Source organism: Tinamus guttatus, unplaced genomic scaffold, assembly GCF_059628265.1.
Source record: "Tinamus guttatus ecotype Peru unplaced genomic scaffold, ASM5962826v1 Tinamus_guttatus_pri_ptg000318l, whole genome shotgun sequence".
Classification (NCBI taxonomy): Eukaryota; Metazoa; Chordata; class Aves; order Tinamiformes; family Tinamidae; genus Tinamus; species Tinamus guttatus.
Genome location: NW_028288852.1, coordinates 1,394,600 through 1,414,291, shown reverse-complemented (window position 1 = coordinate 1,414,291; position 19,692 = coordinate 1,394,600). Strand labels below are relative to the sequence as shown.

At 39.2% G+C, this 19,692-nt stretch overlaps 1 protein-coding gene across 1 annotated transcript; it reads left to right on the top strand.

Moving 5' to 3' along the window:
• Nucleotides 1-3,116: 3,116 nt before the first annotated feature.
• LOC104564947 (trifunctional purine biosynthetic protein adenosine-3) lies at nucleotides 3,117-18,711 on the top strand. Its single transcript, XM_088528994.1, has 11 exons — nucleotides 3,117-3,282; nucleotides 6,234-6,382; nucleotides 10,496-10,591; nucleotides 11,325-11,499; nucleotides 12,164-12,275; nucleotides 13,571-13,639; nucleotides 15,254-15,379; nucleotides 16,245-16,332; nucleotides 16,750-16,835; nucleotides 17,470-17,638; nucleotides 18,279-18,711. The coding sequence occupies exons 2-11, from the start codon at nucleotides 6,238-6,240 to the stop codon at nucleotides 18,512-18,514; spliced, it is 1,302 nt and encodes a 433-aa protein (XP_088385120.1). The 5' UTR covers nucleotides 3,117-3,282; nucleotides 6,234-6,237; the 3' UTR covers nucleotides 18,515-18,711.
• The last annotated feature ends 981 nt before the right edge of the window (nucleotides 18,712-19,692 follow it).

Below are 19,692 nucleotides of genomic sequence, written 5' to 3'. Positions count from 1 at the left end.
AGCTTCTGCTGCAAGTTGTACTTTAAGTATTTTATCTCATTTCTGCTCAGTGGAAAAAAATGTGTAAATGGTTCTGTATCCAAGGATCAGAACCACAGAAAAATGTTATATGAAGTTTTGTGGCAATTGACTCTCAGAGCCTTCTCCATTTTGTGTTCTTTCTCTGTCCTGGGAGTCTTAAAGCCTTTTCCTTCTCTCACCTACTTCTCAGGAGTGCTAAGAGTTCTTTCCCAGAGGTGGCGACCTTCTTTGTGACCCTGGGCTTGGATTTCCTGTGTTTGGGGTACATGTTCTAGCTGCTATCCCATTTTACAGCCTCAGCTCTGGGAAAGGTAGGAGTTAAGATGCTGCAGGCATGGACCATAACTTGTGAATAATAAAGTTGAATAGCCTATTGCTAGTTTGGGAATCTCAGAATTGGGAAATGAAGCTTTCACAACTTTTAATAAGGAAATAGCTAAAGTTACATGCTAAATATGGATGCACCCAGCTGATTGTTGCTGCCTAAGTTCCTGTCCCACTGTGTTGTCCCAACCCTTCTCTCATAGTGAAAACTTAAAAAAAAAAAAAAAAAAAAAAAAAAAAAAAACTTTAGGGGTCAAGTTGGTTTTGTGATAGTTTAGCAAACTGACTGTGCTCAAATGAGTGCCAGAGCCAGTGCAAGGAAAGGGTTGGGAAGGTTTGGCTGGGTTTAGGGCATGCCCTTTCAGTGGCAACAAGGCACACAAATGAGTCCAGCTGTCTTACGAAACGCCACCCTCCACCCACGCTGGCTGTAGCCCAGCATTGCTGCATGCCAACTTCAATATGCCTTTCTTAGCAACTTCAGGATCCTAAGTACAAAGCCACGAGCAAGAAAACTGCAAGTTCCTAAGCCTATATTCATATTAATATATGATAAGTAGAGGACTTTTCTTTCCCTGAAGGTGGTTAGAACCCCAAAACTGAATAAGTTCCACTATGAGCTACTTAGTTATCACTGCTTCTGAAAAATGATATTCTATTGATTTCAGAGACTGATTGTGCAAGGACACATGTAACTTCTCACCACAGAGTGTAAACCTCCTTGGGCAGCAGAGGCCTTTCTGAAGGGCTGAGGTGCTCTGGATGCTGCGCGGAGCAACATTGTAGTTATGCCAAAGTGTTCACATTGCCCTTGTGCTCTCGAGTCAGAGTTTGGTGAAACTATGACGCTAATAAAATCATCTATTAAGTTGCTTTGTTTTGTGACAGTGTTTTTTTTTTGTTTTTTTTTTTTTTTTTTTCCCTCAGGTTTTTCAAGATTTGATTTATTTGGTTCACAAAAAAAAAAAAAAACCCCAAAACACGCTGCCCATGTCTATCAATGAGGGAGGATGCGGAAACCCAGACGCATTGGAGCTTAACCTAAAAAAAGATACTGTCTGAAGCAGTGAGCTGCCACCATGATACCCCTTGCTGCTTGTACTACATTGCCTTGACCTTGTTTTAATTATACCTTTTTGATCAGGAGTGCAGTAAGAAGAAAATGCTGGTGTATTATGAGGCTCCACCCAGCTGAGATAAATATTTAGGCATGAGACTGAAACATGTGAAGAAATTGCTTCAGGAGTTTACATATTCTTATGCTTCTACAGTTATCCTTGTAATCTTTTTATTAATGCACCTAAGCCGCTCAGTTTAACTCCAAGTCTGTGTGCAGAAGACCAGTTCCCGGAAGAGTCAGTGGCTCCATGCCCCTTCTCCCTTCTGTGTGTACTTGAAGTCTCTCCATGCCTTGAGGAGGAGTCAAGGTGGGGAAAACTCTCAGCTACTGTTTTCTTTTGCCTTCCTCACTTTATTTTCTCTGCTCCACAGGCCCTGACCTAGTAGAGAAGTTGCCCGGCTTCTTAGTGAGGCCACCCTTGCGGAGGACAAAGGTCTCTGATGCTCATCCCTGCTGATTTACTACTGGCAACCTTGGGGATAGGCTTTGGCAATCAGCTTGTCTTCACTGTGTCCTCGTGTCCCCCCTTCTTGGATACACGGAGTGATTAGCTTGTTTCTGCTTTCCTGTTCCTGTTTTATATAAGGACCTAGTAATAGACCCTCGCCTGAAATGCTGCCTGTCTTTGTTTTAAAACATCTTCCAAACAGACTCTTGTCCCCCCTTTATGACAGCAGGCAGTGGCTGATTAAGGTAATTGTGGGCTGTATTTTGGAATCTTCTTGGCTTGTGCTTGTTATAAGAATTTCACATGTTATTCCCCTAAAGCTTTGCATGTGACAATTCTTGCAGAGGAAATCATCTACCTTGTGAATAACTTTTACACTTTTGAGAACTTTTTTTTTTTTTCTTTCACTCCTGAATTGGGTACAAAATAAAGAGAAATCTTGACTCTTCAGTATTTTTACTTTTAATACAAGGAGTTGCTGGGCATCATAGAGCCCACAAAGCATATTTCTATGCCAGTGCTGCAGGGGTGAGGAAAAGAAAGGCTGCCGCTGCTAGTTTTGGCTTTCTGAGCTGGACTCATGGCCAGAAGTTCTTGTCAAGCTACATCCCTAAACAAAAGTTGCTAAGACACCACTTGTGGGATGCACTAATAATACTGGGTTTTTGAAGCTAAAATAATGCATGAAAAACATACTTCAACTAGATTTCTCATATAAAAATGGTTAATTTTTATTTGAACATATGATCCATGGCCTATTCTCCTTACCTTTTCCAATTAAACTTTATGATTTTATATACATATTCTTTTTCCACCTGACAACAGTATTAGAATACATCACTTCTGGTAAAAAGGAAATGATGCTTTGAGGAGTTGCCAGTATGGTGAGTTACTTTGGCTGGCAACAGTGTCCCTGAATCTTCCGGCTTGTCCTTCCACTACTTTTAATGGAGCATTCATGCCATGCCATGCAGTTCTGTCATATTGTGGATATGCATGGACTGTGCATAGCTGTGTTTTAAAATAAGCGGAGTGAATTTGCAGTCTGACTAGTGAACGCTTTTTAGCAGCGATAAAGTAGCGGGGACAAGACAGAATTTATTTCGCATCTTTAGAAATGGTGTCGCGGGGGTGTTTTCTGCGCTCTGAAGTTTTCGCTCCTCTTTCCAGACTGTTTTGTGTGCAGGTCTCTGTTCTCTCTTCCCAGCTGAAACGGCTGCAGTTCCCCACTCATTGGCCGGCCCCGCGCTGTCGTCAGTGGGGCGGTAATGTTGGGACGGGGCTGCTTCGTTTTAACCGGCGGCTGCTTCTCTCTCTTTCTCTTTGCCCATCTGAACTCTTGAGTGGTGCTAACAGCACATAACACAGAGTAAGTATCTTCTCGGTTCCGTTTTGAGTTTCTGCGTTCATTTCCAATGTAGTTGTAAGAAAAAACTGAATAGAGTATATTTCAGCCTATTATTGATAAGCACAGCCTTAACTTTACTGTTTAATTATGATTGTGGACTGGACTGGAAACCTGCCTGTTGGGTTTAACTTAAGCGTAGGAGATACAAGATGCTACATGCTGAGTGTTTTAGTATTTCTTTCTATGTCCTATTTTGTCCTAGGTGTCTGTATCTAATGGATCCCTTTACTGTAACCCTCCTTTTTCCTCAAATTTTTATATCGAGTTTTTATCATAACTTGGCATACCAAATATGTATAGTGTAACTGAACATTTTAATCCCAGTATTCACAAGGAGTCTGGGAAGTTTGTAACCAAAAAATTTGTAAATTTGCAACGTGTGTATTTTGTCAGGCACAACTTGAATGGAAAGTTATTGTCCATCTCCAGCTGAAAGTACAGTTATATTTTAACTGCCGTGTGTATATAGTTCATAGTAAACAATTCAGGGCCTTTTTTTTTTTATTTTATACTTATATTAACATTTATTTTGTCTTTTTTTTTCAATTAATAATTTTTCACTTGATAATTCAGGGCCTATTTTTTTGTATTTTATCTTTGTATTAACATTTATTTTGTCTTATTTTTTCCATTAATATTTTTTCATTTGACGTTTTGCTTGACAGGATCCCTATCTGAGCAGATCATTTCTTCAGCAGGGGGTTAAAAATGCATTAGCGACTGTCACTGCAACACCCTCTAAAACACGCACGGCCTCTCGCTGTCTAAAGCTTATCGCGGGGCGCTCGGGTTGAGGAGTTAGGCTCACCGTATGCCTTGAATCGCGCCCTCCCTCCGAGCGGCAGCTGCTTCCTGCTCCGCTGAGGTCCTCAGGAAGGACAGGTTTCTCCAGGAGGCAGCTCTGGTGTAAGGGGCAGCCGCTAGGGGCTTGAATCCGGGTGCAGCAGCTGGCACGGGGTTGGGGCACATGCCCAACCTCATCAGTCGCCGGAACATCTCCTTTCTGCCGTGCCTGCGGTGAGGCTGCTTTTCTGTTAGAAACCATTCCATTTTTTCCCTCCTTTTTCCCTTTCTTTTTCGCTCCCCTTTGGTTTGGGGACGGCTCCCCTGCCCACCCACGGCGGAGCCGTGCCCGATGCTGCTCCGGTGAGGGAGCAGACCCGCGTGTGCTCCCGGTGCCCGCGGTGTTGCAGGAGCCGCCTTGGAAGGCGCCGCGTGCCTTGGCCAGCGCAGGTCAAGGGAGCGAGCGCGGGTTGAGAGCTGCGTGCGCGAGGGTTGCGACACCAAGACCGATTGTTCCTCTGACCAAAGTCCCTACCTCGTCTGCATGCCTCCCCCGGGAGCGTGAGGTGGAGGGCCTCGCGTCACATCCCTCACTCTGCTCTCTGTGCAGGGCCGCTTTTCCCTGCTCCCGTTGCTTAAAGTTCTTTAAAGCCATTTTTATAGATTCGAAGCATTATTTTGTGTATGTAATTGTTCAAAGCTCTTATTTTTTTTGTTGAAAATAAGGCATGCACCTTGGGCTTAGGACCACTTTCTGCTTCATGGAGTGGTTTCTTCAGCTTGTTCACTTCTTCCGTGAAGAAAACTCTCCCCAGTTTGGTGGCATCGTTTCTGTGTGTGATCTGCATATAGTTGGACTATTCTGTCTTATTCCTTGAATAATTTAGGAAGGTATCACAGATTCCGGACTTCAGTAGAGTTTTGCTGGTGTTGGCTTTTTTTTTCAGCTTAACTGAACTCTTCTATTCCCTGGATAGCTGCATGCTATCGTTTTGGGGATGACAAATCTGAAATGGTGTACATCAGGAAGTACGTATAGAATATGTATATAGAAATATACAGGTCGGTCTTAGGTTCCTGCTTCTTGGTTTCTTTGAGAGTGGGAATGGGTGAAAACGCACAGCTGAGGAGAGGAGGACGAGCGGCGGGACCACCCGGTGTCAGGCCGTGCTCACATCAGCTCGCAGGGAAACTGCTGCCTCCCTTCATGGTAGTTAAAGCCACTGAAGCCAGAAAGAGCGCTAACATTTTTCTAAAACTCGGTGGGATGAGGGAGAAGAGGGGATGTCGCGGAGCACCTTGCCAGGGAGAACTTTCTGCTTACGGGCCGTGGTCCTCCCTGTCGCCTGCCTTGTGCTGCTTCTTGCCTAAGGAGAGTCAGGGCTGGAAGTTGGCTTGCTTTCCTGCTTTGTTGCTCTTAAACTTTCCTTTTCACAAAGTCTTATAGGGTGTATGAGGTAATTCGTATGTTTATATGAAGTTTGTATGAGTATTTAGAGATCTTTTAGATACTCCTTTTAAAAAGTCTTGAGTTTTCGCTACTTACCTCCCTAAATGCTGTAATATAGAGCAACTGGTTCTTCACTAGAAGAACCCCTTTGCAGCCTTATGTTCTCCAGGTACTTATATAAGTTTACAAGTCACAGCCTGGTCACTCATAAGGCTCTTTTTTTTTTTCTTCCTCAGTATATCACATACTTCTGTATTTTGGATTTGGAATAATTGCCAATCTGATGAAAGGAAAACTAGGATTACCCTGCATATTATTTTTGTGTTCTGAAGGGGTTCTGGTGTTCAGCGTTATATCATGTTTATGTCAGACTTGATTAAGTCAGTGGTAATCACTCTCACAGGCAACTTCTTTTTCCTTTTCCTTTTCCTTTTCCTTTTCCTTTTCCTTTTCCTTTTCCTTTTCCTTTTCCTTTTCCTTTTCCGTTTCCTTTTCCTTTTCCGTTTCCTTTTCCTTTTCCTTTTCCTTTTCCTTTTCCTTTTTCACTAACAAAACCTTTATAGGAAAATCCTGGCCTGAAACAGAGTGATGTTCATGCATGTTGTTCAGTGCAGACTGTGGAACTCTAGCCTCACTCCTCTAATCCTGGCTGTTTTGCTTCTGTCCTGGTTTTATGCAGACTGATGACTGATCGGGTGCTTGTGATCGGCAGCGGAGGGAGAGAACATGCCCTGGCCTGGAAACTGGCCCAGTCCCCTCATGTAAACCACGTGTATGTTGCACCAGGAAATGCAGGAACAGCTGACAATGGGAAGATTTCAAATTCAGGTAAAATATATATATACATATTATTTTAAAATGTTATAGTTAAACTTGTAAATTATTCCATTAATCAACATAAAATCGTAGCTGTTTGTGTGAAAATATTTATTTTTAAAATCTTTGAAGTATTGGACATGTGAAATACATCTTTTAGGTGCAGCAGGAAGAGGTTAAGAAGTAGAAAATGTGCGAGCAAAGCCTTGTGTAACCCCCACTGAATTTACAAGCTCAGTTGCAGTGGCTAATTCTTTGGATTTGGGGGTGGAGGAAGCAGTCAAAATTCCATCTGTCTGTGTTGCAGATTCCCCAGGGGAGTAGCCTGGGCTAGATCTAGTGGTTCCTGTTTCCCAGCCATCTAGCTGGGCAGGAATGGTGGCACCACAACCCCAAAACTGTGTGCTGAACAGCTGAAAACGTGTGTGCAGCCAATGCAGGCACCTCTCGGAGGGTGGCCGAGGGGACTGCTGCCAGTGGGAACCACCATTCAGTCATATCATCATATGCACCGAAGCCCTACCATACCTTAAACCTGTGCTAAGAGTATATTCTCACATGTAACATTCCAGCTTAGGAATTTTTTTTTTTGGTATGTGTGCTTATGATGTTTAGAGGTTAGGATTATTTTTAATAACAATCTTAGTACTAGCTGCCTGTTTGGAGCTTATAACTTTATATATGAAGCTATGAGTGGCTATAGTTGAAACAGCTCGTATTTGCCAGTTCGAAAAATCAAGCTTAAGATGTTTCAGACTGAGCATCTAAAATTAGATGCCCTGTTTAAAAATACTTGTCTAAGGTGCTTGCCTGCAGGCACACAGTGAATTAATATGAAACCCAGGATAATTACTCAGAAATTCCAGTCTCATGTCCTTTATATACCAGTTCCTGGAAGGATACTTTAAACAAGCGACTTAAGTTTCCACTTAAAACATATGTTTATGTGCAGAACTAAAGTTAATACAGTATGCATGTGAATAGGAATTATGTCCAGCTATTTTCTGCCTTTATATTTGTATGTCTGTAAAATCTCTTATTATTACCATCTCATGCAGAAACATGGATCCTGTCAGACTCTTCTACAGCAGATATTTTCTTGTATGTTTAATTACTAACAGTTTAAATATCTTTGTTCAGATTTTCTTTAAATGTTTGCAACACCATAAGCAGTTGTTTGTTCTGTTTGATCTCTGAGGAGACTGCAGGAGGAAGAGCATCTCAGGAAAGTCAAATGTTTCTCTCTTATGCAAAGAGTCAGACAAAAATCTTTGTCCTTGTGCTAAAATGGGTCAATGCCGATTTGTACAGCCTGCAGAACATCAATTTATGTGGGTTTTTTGTTTGTTTTGTTTTGTTTTTCAAGCAGTGCCTTCTAAAAAACTCTTGAGCTTTTCTCTCACCATGTTATGCCGTAAAGAATACTGCATCCTTAGAGGGCAAAGTATTTGAGCATATGCATAATAATGCTTGAGCCCAGTCCACAAAATCTACAACACTTGCAGAAATACTTTTTTTTTTTTCCCCTGAGCTATGGCCTCACATGTGCTGTAGGAGAGAAATGCACAGGCAATTGGGAGGAGGGCAGAATCTAGGCTTTTGTGAAAACATTAATTTCTTTTTATCTGAAAGAAAGCAATTCATATCTGCTCAGGTGCTTTAATCTTAGTGCTGGGGTCTAAATTTGTGCTTGTGAAAGAAAATGGAAAAACAGTTTTAAAGAGGCTTCTGAGCCCTGTTATATCACGTGAAGCTTGAGAACCCATGCCTGTGGAATGCTACTGTAGGTTTTGTTTTCCACTATAATCAAGACTTGGCTCTGAAAGTTGATCCTCTCCTACGGTTCATGAGATATCCTTCAACTAGTGTTGCAGTTGTGGCTTTCAGATGATTTCCAAAGCATATAAAGGTCAACTTAAAATTATAAATAATTTTCAACCATATAAACCTTGCTGGTACCTCTTTTAAAAGAGTTCTGCGCTTAATTTGAGTCAGCAATTGTTCCCGGCAATAAAGACAGATTTGGGTTGAGTGGCTAAATATAGTTTTATATTTAATTTAAACTTAATTAGCAGGGCTGATCTTTTGCCAGAAGTGTGTGGATTGGTTTGCTGAATCCTGTTTGAGACATTCATGCAGTGTCTGGGAATGGACATCAGTGTTATGACATCTCTTTCCATTCCATTTTTGTTCTGAATATAAGTAATACTCTCGACTTTAAACTCCAGGTCTGAAAATCTGGGTCCAATTTCCTTCTGTCTAGTTTGGAAGGAATATTTAGCTGTCTTTTTGAGAAATAAAACACTACTATAAAAACAAATAAACAAACCATAAAAACTTCCCATTCAGTGTAAATCCAGAGGAAAATAAGGTTTAGAGGGAGAGTTCTATGTTAACAATGATGTGACTTATTCCTTTACAGGAATGGCCCTTCTTCTGTTGCCCAGCAAAACGCCATTCTGTTCAGTCAGGATCCACTGTTTGTATGTGTTTCACAACAGCCCTATGGGACTGAAAAACAAGGCTCTTCAATACTGACCTTTATTTTAATCAGAATTTTAAAGCCAAGTTATGTTTTTGCTTTGCTGTGAACCAGAAAAATTTGTAGATAAAAGTCAAAAGCCTTCGCTTTTCCTTACTTGAATGTGTTGACAAAAAAAGAACAATTGAATTTTTAAATTGGTATCAAGGAGGTAACTTTAACAGTGTTCAGTCTGTTGTTACCTCCTGCTCTGTAGGATAAGTGTATAATACAAATCCAGGTTTCAGATAGCTTTTCTTGATGTTATTCCTGCTGCTCTTGTGGAAGCAGGGAATTTATAATGCAGGATGGCAGAAATGAAGAGGGTACCAACATAAAGCTGTGTAAATTTATCTAATAGGAGTTGCTTTATCATTGCAGTTGGGACAGCAAACCCAAGTGCTTTAATCATTTCTCTGGCACATTGACTCTCCTTTCTCTCCCTTCACATCCTCGTAAGGCAGTTGCAACAGGGAACCAGCTCTGCACGTGGCTGCCAGCCTGGTCACTAGCACTACGGCACAGAAACGGAGGAAAACTGAGAGCAAAGGAGCCCCGCTCCAAGGAAGACCTGTACTTTACTCCTTTTGCCAAATTCCTACCCTGCTGTGTCGGTCCCCTCCCCATACAGGCCACCAATCCACACCAGGCTGCGCGCGCTGATTTTTGGCAGAGTCTATGGGTTCACATTGCAGTCCCCTCTAGACCTTGGCTTTATTTATTCTTGATAAAAGCAAGGGAATTGCACACTGCCTTTACGTAAATTTTGATCATGAGATTTGACATTATTGTCTTTCTTGCAAGGTTTTTTTCTTTTCTACGCCCACTTTCTGGCATTGCAGGTATCATCTTGTTAAATGCTTGTGCTGTCCCTGTAATCTCAGATAGTATATCCTGAGCAAAATTAACTGCACTTTCCCTTACTAAGTTTAGCCTACTGCAAGAAAAATTGTTCAGGTCTCCCTTTGTTTCAGTGAGCTCATAGATTAGTGTGGTGCTTTTAAGCTCACGCTACAGTGAAAAGGAGAAAAAAAAAGATGGAAAAAAAAAACAGAATAAAGCCGTTGCTATTCCACCCCCAACTGCTTATTTCTGTCTCCTATACCATGCTGGCACAATCATATGTGTAATCACACGTACAACTTCATGGTAAACCTGCTCAGGGAGAAGACTGCCTGCAAAATTCTGTCTTTTTTTTTTTTTTTTTAACTTGTGGGTTATTTTTCACTTGTATCCATTACAATCCTTATCCTAGCAAATGCAATATTCACAGAGATAGGAACAATTTATCTATGTTAGTGTAGAGGAACTCAGGCTTTTATTGTTCTCCTCTGCAAGAACAAGGTGGGTTTAAAATGCATGTCAAGCTATGGCCTTTTGGAGTTGGATTTCGGTTTGTTTTAGGGTATATTGTTTCTTTGTAAACACATACAGACCTCACATGCATATGCCTTGCCCTTCTAGCTGCATAATGACCTGTCATTCAATAATGTGAGACTTGTTAAAATGTTGCTTCAGTGTTATATGATAAATAAACTCTAAGTGACAATTATGAATTGCAGTCTCACCACCTTTATTATTATTATTATTATTATCTTTGACAGCTGTTTCAATCAGCAATCATGCTGCCCTTGCCCAGTTCTGCAAAGACCAGGAGATCAGGCTGGTCGTGGTTGGTCCAGAGGTTCCTCTTGCTGCTGGTAAGAGAAAGCAAATTACAGCCCGTGGCCCTTGCACTTTACGAAGAAAACTAAATTTTAGTCCCACTCTTCTTCCCACCGCAGTCAACAGTATCAAAGGATGTTTTTTTGATAGCAATGGAAGCAGATCCACTGTGGCAGTTTCTCTTGAATTTAGGGTTGTGCAGGGATGAAAATGAATTTCTGAAGTGTACTGCGTGAACGCTGTAGCAGTTACAGTATTCTCAACCATTTCATTTCTAAGTTCTTTGGTATAATAAAAGAGATATCACCATATTTCCGTGTTGTGAAAGAAGTATCACAGTGTTTCCGTTTATGAAACTTAACACGGGGTTTTATTTTCCTATGGAGATTTCCTAAACAAAGATTTATATGTTCTTAATTTCTCTGCTTTATGTTTTTATGTGGTCAAGAATTGTTATCTCCTTTGTCTTTATGAAAAAAACTCATGTGGATTTTTTGGCTAAAAGTTACAATAAAAAAAGGGAAGACTGTCAGCTCTTACCAAATTCAACAGCCCCTTTTAGCCCCAAACATTGCGGGATTACCTGCTGCTGGTTACAGTAACAACTTCGCCATAAAGCTTTTCTGGTAAAACCCTTTCTGGAATGATGGCTTCACACTCCTGGCGTATTGTTCCTGCAAATCAATACACCCACCGATTTGACAATGCATAGTTCTTATAAATCTTCTGGTAATTTGAATTTTTTTTTGTGTGTGTTGTTATTTTTAGGAATTGTTGATGACTTGACAGCAGCTGGAGTGAGATGCTTTGGTCCAACAGCAAAGGCAGCTCAGCTGGAGTCCAGTAAGAGCTTCACCAAAGCTTTTTTGGATCGTCACGGGATCCCAACTGCAAGATGGAAATCTTTTACTGATCCTAAAGCAGCATGTAGCTTTATCAATAGGTAATTTATCTTTCCAACAGAAATCTTTTCATTAAAGCAATGTGTACGTACTAGGTATCCAAAACTGGCCAATGATTGCTAATGTATCAATATTTCTGTCTGTAAAACATCTGTAAAGGTTTTAAGGGACAGTCTGAAATAACAGTATCACACTTTAAAAAGTTTGATAGTTCTGTTCCATATTTTTTGGCCCTTAATGAAAATGGAACTTAGAGCTCAGTTTGGAAGGTAATACTTGAGAGATCTGGGTTTTTTTTTTCTTTTTCTAAATTGCCTAGTATGGAACCCGGTTTGGCGTGTGATAGTTATAGTGCGTTTCTGTCTGGTTCATGCCTTATCTCTAGGAATACAAATTCTGCATCTGAGACTTACTCAGCAAATGATGATCTACTTATCAGAATACAATTGTTAAAAATAAAGCAACCTTTCAGACAGTACTGAAATTTAATGGTGGGAAAGAAACACAAAGTGGATGTCCTCTACAGGCGTAGCATAACAAGAGAACCCCTGGATTTTGTGTGTGTGTTATGCAGCAATGCAAAGCTGTTGCTCTGGAAGCTGATGAGCATTTTAATCTTTCATCCATTTAACATTCAAAATTCCTACAAAATATATTTGGAATACAGTGTGTTTACTACTGAGTCGCTCTCTTCCTCTCCCACAGTGCAAACTTCCCTGCGCTGGTTGTAAAAGCTAGTGGCCTGGCAGCTGGTAAAGGAGTAATTGTGGCTTCGAACAAGGAGGAGGCCTGCAAAGCTGTTGCTGAAATCATGCAGGTGAGTAGAAATGCCATGCACTGACTGGCAGAGTTATCACACCAAATAAGTACATAACCATGACAGAGTCTCAAAGATATTCTTGTTTTATTTTTATATAATAGGGATTTAGCTATCAGAAGTGAAATCCTTTACCCAGTATTTGGACAGCTATAAAGCTGTATCGTATTTCTTACTTGAGACAGAGTACTCTTTCTAGGCAACATTCCTGTAGGGTCAAGTAAAATATTTCTTAAATAAGACCTGTGCTTATATCCATCTGGATTTTCTTTTTTTTTTTTTTTTTTTTTCCCATCCTTTTGTGACTTTCGTATTGTAAAATAATAGTAACACTGGGATTAAGTTGGATCTTGAGAAGCAACTTAAGCTTTAGGCCTTGAGTCACACAGCACTTAAATGTGTAGTTAAATTTCAGTGGATTTAGTCTAACTTAAATATATATTTAAATAGCATAATGAACAAATACATCAGGACCATCAAAATCTGTTTTTTTCTTACCTTAAAGAGAAGCAAAATGAAATAATTCTCTCTGAATGTTTGGAAACATAGAGCTGGAAAAAAGACATACACAGGTCAAATCCTCAGCTGGTGTCAGCAGCACAGCATCTTACAATTCAGTGGAGCTGGAGCTATGCTGATTTATAGGAGATGATTATCTGACACACTTGTTACAATTCAAGGGTCAGGATATAGGGTAAGCACTCATTTCATGTGTGTGTTTGTGTGGTTATTGGACAAAGTTATAACTTAATGTGTAGCTAGCTTGTTCTGCCTTGAACAAAACACATTCCTTAATCATAAGACTGTTTAACAGAACACAGAATTATTTGGCAGTGTGCTGTGGTGGTTTTGTAACGCATAAACATATAGTCAGTGTTCAAACGTTGCACTGAAATGTGAGACTATTGCTCCCCTCCAGCTTAGTCTACATAATTGCACTTTCAGATAAAGCTAAAGTTCAGATTATGGACTTGACAGTAATTGCTCTAATCTCCAGTATCATGAGTACAAACTTCAGAAAGTAAAGCATGAGGAATTGCTTGACAAGTCACAAGTATCACCTGCAATTTTAAAATATTTGAGCTAAAATCTGTATTTATTAAAGAAAAAGCAAAAATGATGAGCAAAGATTTTGCCTTTGCTGATGTTTCCACAATGGAGAATGGATCCATAGTCTCAAAACTGTGCTGTGTTTTTTTTCTTGCTTTATCAAAAATATATTTTCTTGTTGTACTTTGAATATTTTAAAAAAAAGGCTGAAACACAGAATTAAAGAGATTTTCTTTTTAATGTAGGATAAGACTTTTGGTATGGCTGGGGAAACTGTTGTTGTTGAAGAACTTCTTGAAGGAGAAGAAGTTTCTGTAAGTGTGCATCTCTCATTGTAAGACTTTGATTATATCCGTTGTTCCAAATGGTTTAGGAAATACCATCTAAGTGCCAACAGCAGGCATATGTAAGATTTTATTATTTAATTTAAAAACAGTTACCTGTATTAATTAAAACTGCAAATAAAGCAGCTGTGATAAGGACAAAACTTCCCACCATCTCTTAAAAGTAATTCACAGTATAAATAAAAATAACTCAAGCAGTAATCACTTGCTAACATGCAAAAAAAATCAAATTATTTAATCTTTTAGTGTCATTAAGGGTGCTGTTCTGTGTTATGGTTTCTCTGGCAAAGACAGTATAGGATGTTCCTTCCCTTCCTTGTTCCTGCTTCTCTGCTGCTGTTTGCTACTGACTTAGCTATACTACCTGAACTTTCATGGGATTGCAACTTAAAAAAATTGAAAAATAGCAGTTTACATTCTGCTAGTGATTGGCAGAATGTAAAAGAGAAAGAGGGAACGAGAGCCTAGGTTTTGAGAAGGTGGCAAGGGAACTTGACCCTGGCATCACACAAACTAGAACAGCCACGCACCCTCTCAGGTTTCTCAGTGCCCGAGCTGGAATTGGCCTGTGCTAAATTCTGCGAACGTTCATCTTCGAGGGGGTTGTATTTATAAAGCAGGCAGCCATCTCCGACTCCTGCCAACCTTTGCATGGTCTAATTTCCTGGCCAGTATATATATAAAAAATTATAACTGCTGATATTGGTCATCCTTATTTCTTCTTGGTTAGCTTAACATTGTAAGAAACTAAGGGAATAGCCAGATCTTCATTCTCTGGTGAAGACAGTGTAATTCTCTTAATTAGCCCTTAGAATATGGGCTGAATTCCTGTGATGCAACACAAGAACATAAACATGCAGTTTAAATATTTTTTCCTAAAGTGACTGATAACAGTGAATTTAAAAGAATGCTCATCTTGCCCGTCAAAATAATTCACCTGCCACAATTAGCTATTGTTTTTCATATATTAATATTTTGGCATTTTGTGGCTGTGTAGGGAATCCTTGCTTGCATTATGAAATATTAAATGTTTCTATGAGTACTCTTAGCAGTACTCATCATCATCTAGTTTGCCAGAGATGCTGGCAAAGGTGTATCAGAAAATACTGGTCATAAAAGCATCTATTAGATAAAATATTTATCTAAATATTTAAAGAAATATTTAGATAAATAGGTAAATATTTTGGAAGTTAAGGAGGTTTTATGGACAAGGAGAAGGAAACTTTGAAAGGAATATAATGATTCCCTCTGACGGAGGGGAGAAGAGAGGAAGGAATGCTTCTACCTTAGGGTAACCCAAAGATTTTAGAAGTTTTTGAGTAGTCTTTTTCAACACAACTCTTGGTCTTATTTTGTGATTTTTATATGTTACACAACAGGTGATTTCTGCAGAAAGGTCTTATAAACTGAGGCAGTGTTCCTGAGGGAGAAAAGAATGTGTTTAGAATACCATAGTTTGTATTATTAGGGAAACAGAATTTCTACTCTTAATGTCCATTCTGCAACACTGAAAAACAAATGCTTTTGTTCTGTAGGCAACTTCTGTCATAAACTTGGCTTTTAATTATTTTCCCTGTTTTCCAGTGCTTATGTTTCACTGATGGCATCACAGTTGCTCCCATGCCCCCGGCCCAGGACCACAAGCGACTAATGGATGGGGACGAAGGCCCCAACACTGGAGGAATGGGAGCCTATTCCCCAGCACCTCAGGTAAAAATGTGAGGACAAGGAGGTGTTTCACTAGGGCTGTAGTGTCTAAAGCATGAATGGATTTTCAGTTTCATGGTGATGAAGGGGAGAATAGAGAGAATGGGCTCTCATGGGTGAGAAGGATTGGGCCAACAAACCTAATCCAGTAAAGCTCATAACTAAAGGAAGATATTTCTGCTGAGTTACTTTTAATTATACAGGTGGAAATGTTTTTTTTTTTTTCTTGCAAGGTTTTTTTTTTAAGTATTATGAAATACTGATCATTAGAACTAAGTATTTAAAACCCATATTAATCTTGTGCCAAGCTAAGCAAAGATAAACCTTTTCTGTGGCTCAATGCAGTTGGGTGTCTGCCTGTTAAGGAACATTTGTTTACAAAAGGATTTACTTTGCTCTCTGTTAACCTGTGTCATGACTAGTGCGTTTTTGCTTTTGTTTTCTTTCTTTGAGTAATATGTTTTTTTAATCTTCTATGAAACTATTGATTTTGTGTATTGAATAAAATTTGGTCACTGACCACTATGCTTTCTAACTGTGATTTGTCTTTAAGGGGCGCTATTGAAATGGACATATTAGCATATGTTTTTACAAATGGTTTGTTTCAGTAAAACTAGTGGGATAACTTGCACATATAGGTCATCAAGTATATAAAAGTTTTTGAAGTGCAACATGTTGTGTTAATACTGCAGTATGTTGTCTGAGGACAGAGAAAGATCCTAGTTTTTCTGTTGTTTGAAGCACATGTTGCAGTGAATAAGACACCATCCAAGAGTTCTGTTTGGCTCTTAAAAGTGCTAACCATCACAGTAGGAAAAATGATGCATTCAGTTTTTACAAACACTATTTTCTAATATTGTTTTATTAGATTTCGAAAGATTTGCTGCTCAAAATAAAAGATACTGTTCTTCAGAAAGCTGTTGATGGCATGAAGAAAGAAGGTGTCCCCTATCTAGGTATGTACTTTTTTAAGAAAAAAATCTTAAGCAGAAAGATAACTTTCTTACTTCATCCTCTTTAAAAGCCTAAGAAAATTCACAGTGTAAATTAAAGAAGATGCTTGGATTTCTTTGGAAACTAGATTTGGACTTACATAAAGTTTTATTAAAATCCATGAATATCTTTGCATTAATAATTGTGACAATAATCATAAAATGAGGAAGAACAGAAAGGTCAACATTTGAAAATAAGTTTCAGAATTTTAACCACAACTACTTTTTCCTCTTATATTTTTAACATCTGACAAAAAGTGTGAACATTCTATCTTTAAAAGAACATAAGTGGCATCCCTTATAATAATATTATGAATAGATAAAAAAACAACTGACTTGTGCAGCTACTTAGATAGCTTTTAATACTACTTCTGTTTACAGGTGTGCTTTATGCTGGGTTAATGCTTACCCAGGATGGACCTAAAGTTCTAGAATTTAACTGCAGATTTGGTGACCCAGAATGTCAGGTGGGTGATTTGTAACCAGATATAGTTTGTTATTATGGAAGGAGAAAAGTCTGTTGCTCTTTATCATTAGTCCTAACAAACCATCTGATGAACAATAACCTAATTGCTTTGAGATTTAAAAATCTTATCCTGTTTTTTCAAGACAGACTCTCTGTTATGAATGTGGCAACAGTTATTCTACCAGATTATTTACTTGTTTCATTCCACAGGAAGTTTTAGCATGTTATATTCAAAGATGGGTATTACATAGGTAGGCTTGAGTGAAACTCGAATACTTTCATACCTTTTTTAGAATGTCCTTTTTTTTTTAAATTAAGAAAGTGAACCTTCCTTCCCCACTCTCTGCTGACAGGTAGAGCACAAAACCTTTTCCTTTCTTTCTTCAGAACAGCATAAAGATTTCTGGTGTCTATTTGTTCCCTTCCATCTGCAGTAGTACCTTTACCCAGATTCTTATCTTTAAGGAAAATATTTGCAAAGGTAGATAGATTATGTGCAGAATAAATATATGTGTGAAAATGCAGCATACTTACATTATTTTTATATTCACAGTAATCTTTTAAAATGCTTAATAAAGAACACGTGAAAAAAGAAAGTGTTGTTTTCCTTAATTGATTAATCTGTATTTTTGTAGGTACTTCTTCCACTGCTGAAAAGTGATTTGTATGAAGTTATACAAGCAGTCATTGATAGAAAGTTGTCTAGTTCCATGCCTGTTTGGTTCGAAGACAGTGCAGCTGTGACCGTGGTCATGGCTAGCGAAGGGTATCCAGGAACATATCCCAAAGGTTTGGAAATAACAGGTAAATAGAGTGGAAGAACCTGCAGAAGTCTCATTCCTCTCTTGAAATATTTGCATTTTCTCATTTGCAGATAAAGCTGAATTTGTCTAATCCTGATTCTTTGAAACTTTAGAAGCTGCCGTTCTGGGTCAGAAAGAGACAACCGATTTTCACACCAAAATGTTAAAAGTTAATTTGTAATGCGCCCATAGCATTTTCAAATATCCGCATCCATACTGTTTAATTTCATAGCATTTCCTTAATAGGTGCTACAGGGAAGGAGTTCTAGAATGATCACTGTTTTCTACATAATTTTGATGTTCATAGCGTTTGTTGTCCTTATATCAATGAAGTATAAAATCCAGCTGGAAATTGTTGTATGCAGGTGTTTCAGCTAAACACCTCTTTCCATATTTCTAAACATATAAGCAGTAGACTGGTCTTCCACAAAATGTACTTTTAAAAGGTTGTTCTGATTACCTTGAATGACCACAGTGAATTTGCCTTGAGTTTCTGGGCATAATTCCTAAGTGATGAGTTCTTCATTTGTATTTTAACAGTGAACATTCATTCATGAGTTACTCATTTGTATTTTTCAGTGAAATGTTCTAACGAACTGGGTTTTTTTCTCCGCATTTGTGTTATTGAACAACAATCACAGGGCTTCCTGAGGCTAAACAACTGGGATTGGAGGTGTTCCATGCCGGCACGGCCCTAACGAACGGCAGAGTGGTGACTAGTGGAGGAAGAGTCCTCGCAGTAACTGCCATTAAAGAGGATCTGATGATGGCACTGCAAGAAGCCAACAAAGGAGTAGCAGCCATACACTTCAAGGGTGCCATTTATAGAAAGGACATTGGTTATCGGGCTATAGCTTTCCTGAGACATTCCAGGTAGATATTTGAAATGATTGGAGGGGAAATAACTGGTGACTGGAACATGTCAGTAGTTTAATTAATCCCTAAAATGATGTTGATACTCTGCATAACTCTAGACAAATTGCAACTGTCCTCCTTTTGAGTGATCTAAGCCAAGGAAGGAACAGGCTTTTTGATGGCTCTTTCATCCATGGTCTGGTTCTCCCAAGTGTCAGCTAAACTACACTGACAAGCATGTAGGAGTAATTTGTGCTGTTGCTGTCTGCATTAGATCTGTTTTCGGGAAGGAGAATTTCTGATTCGTAGGCTGTAAACCATAACTTTAGCTCTGAATGCAGATTGTATAATTGTCTAAGGCTAATAATAATATCATGAAATGTATATGTGAGCAAAGTTTGACCTTTTATGGAATTAGTTCTAGGGTCCTTAAAATAGTTTTGAAGCACCTACCTCATTGAGACATGGATTGTAATGGAATAGCTGGCTAGCAACCTGGATAGAATTTATCATTCCTTTGTATTGATATTCCTTTGATTTCCCTACTAAATATTTCAACATCGTCAACAGGACTTGGGTTGTTTTTCCTTTTTCTTTCTTTTTTTTTATGTAGTGTTTTCTACTCTTTCTCTGTTTTCAAGAGTAGCTTGCAATTTTGAAACTTATTTTTACCTAATATAAAACATGATCGCCTTTTCTCCAAACAGTTCAAAACACAACTTTTGATAGTAGGTTATTTTATAGTCTATGAAGCATATTAGCAAGAGCTCCAGCTTTGCTGACAGTGTATCCTGACTAGTATATTGTAAAGCTACAAGCAATAAACTTACTAAATGAACAAGGGCATCGATACCTAGTCTTCCTTCTCCTTCAAGTGCTGTTCATCTTTTGAGAAATATATGTGGAAATGTATACCTGTTATTTGTCCTGTAGCGGAAAAAAAACCAAGGTCAGTGTGTGAGGCAAGGGCAGAAGGAGCTTTAGTGCCGCGTGGTCTCCAAAGCCCTGGCCTCACGGGACGCGGTCGGCAGCCCTCTCGCCTGGGCCGCCGTGTGCTGGGCCGGTCCCTGGCGCATGGAGGAGGCTCCGGGGAGCCATTTACAGTCAGTGCCCGTTTCCCTGTCCCAAGGCTGTGCCAGCTCTTGCTCGGACGTGTCCTAAAACTGGAAGTAGGGAGAGCTGGGCTTGCTTCGCGTTGGA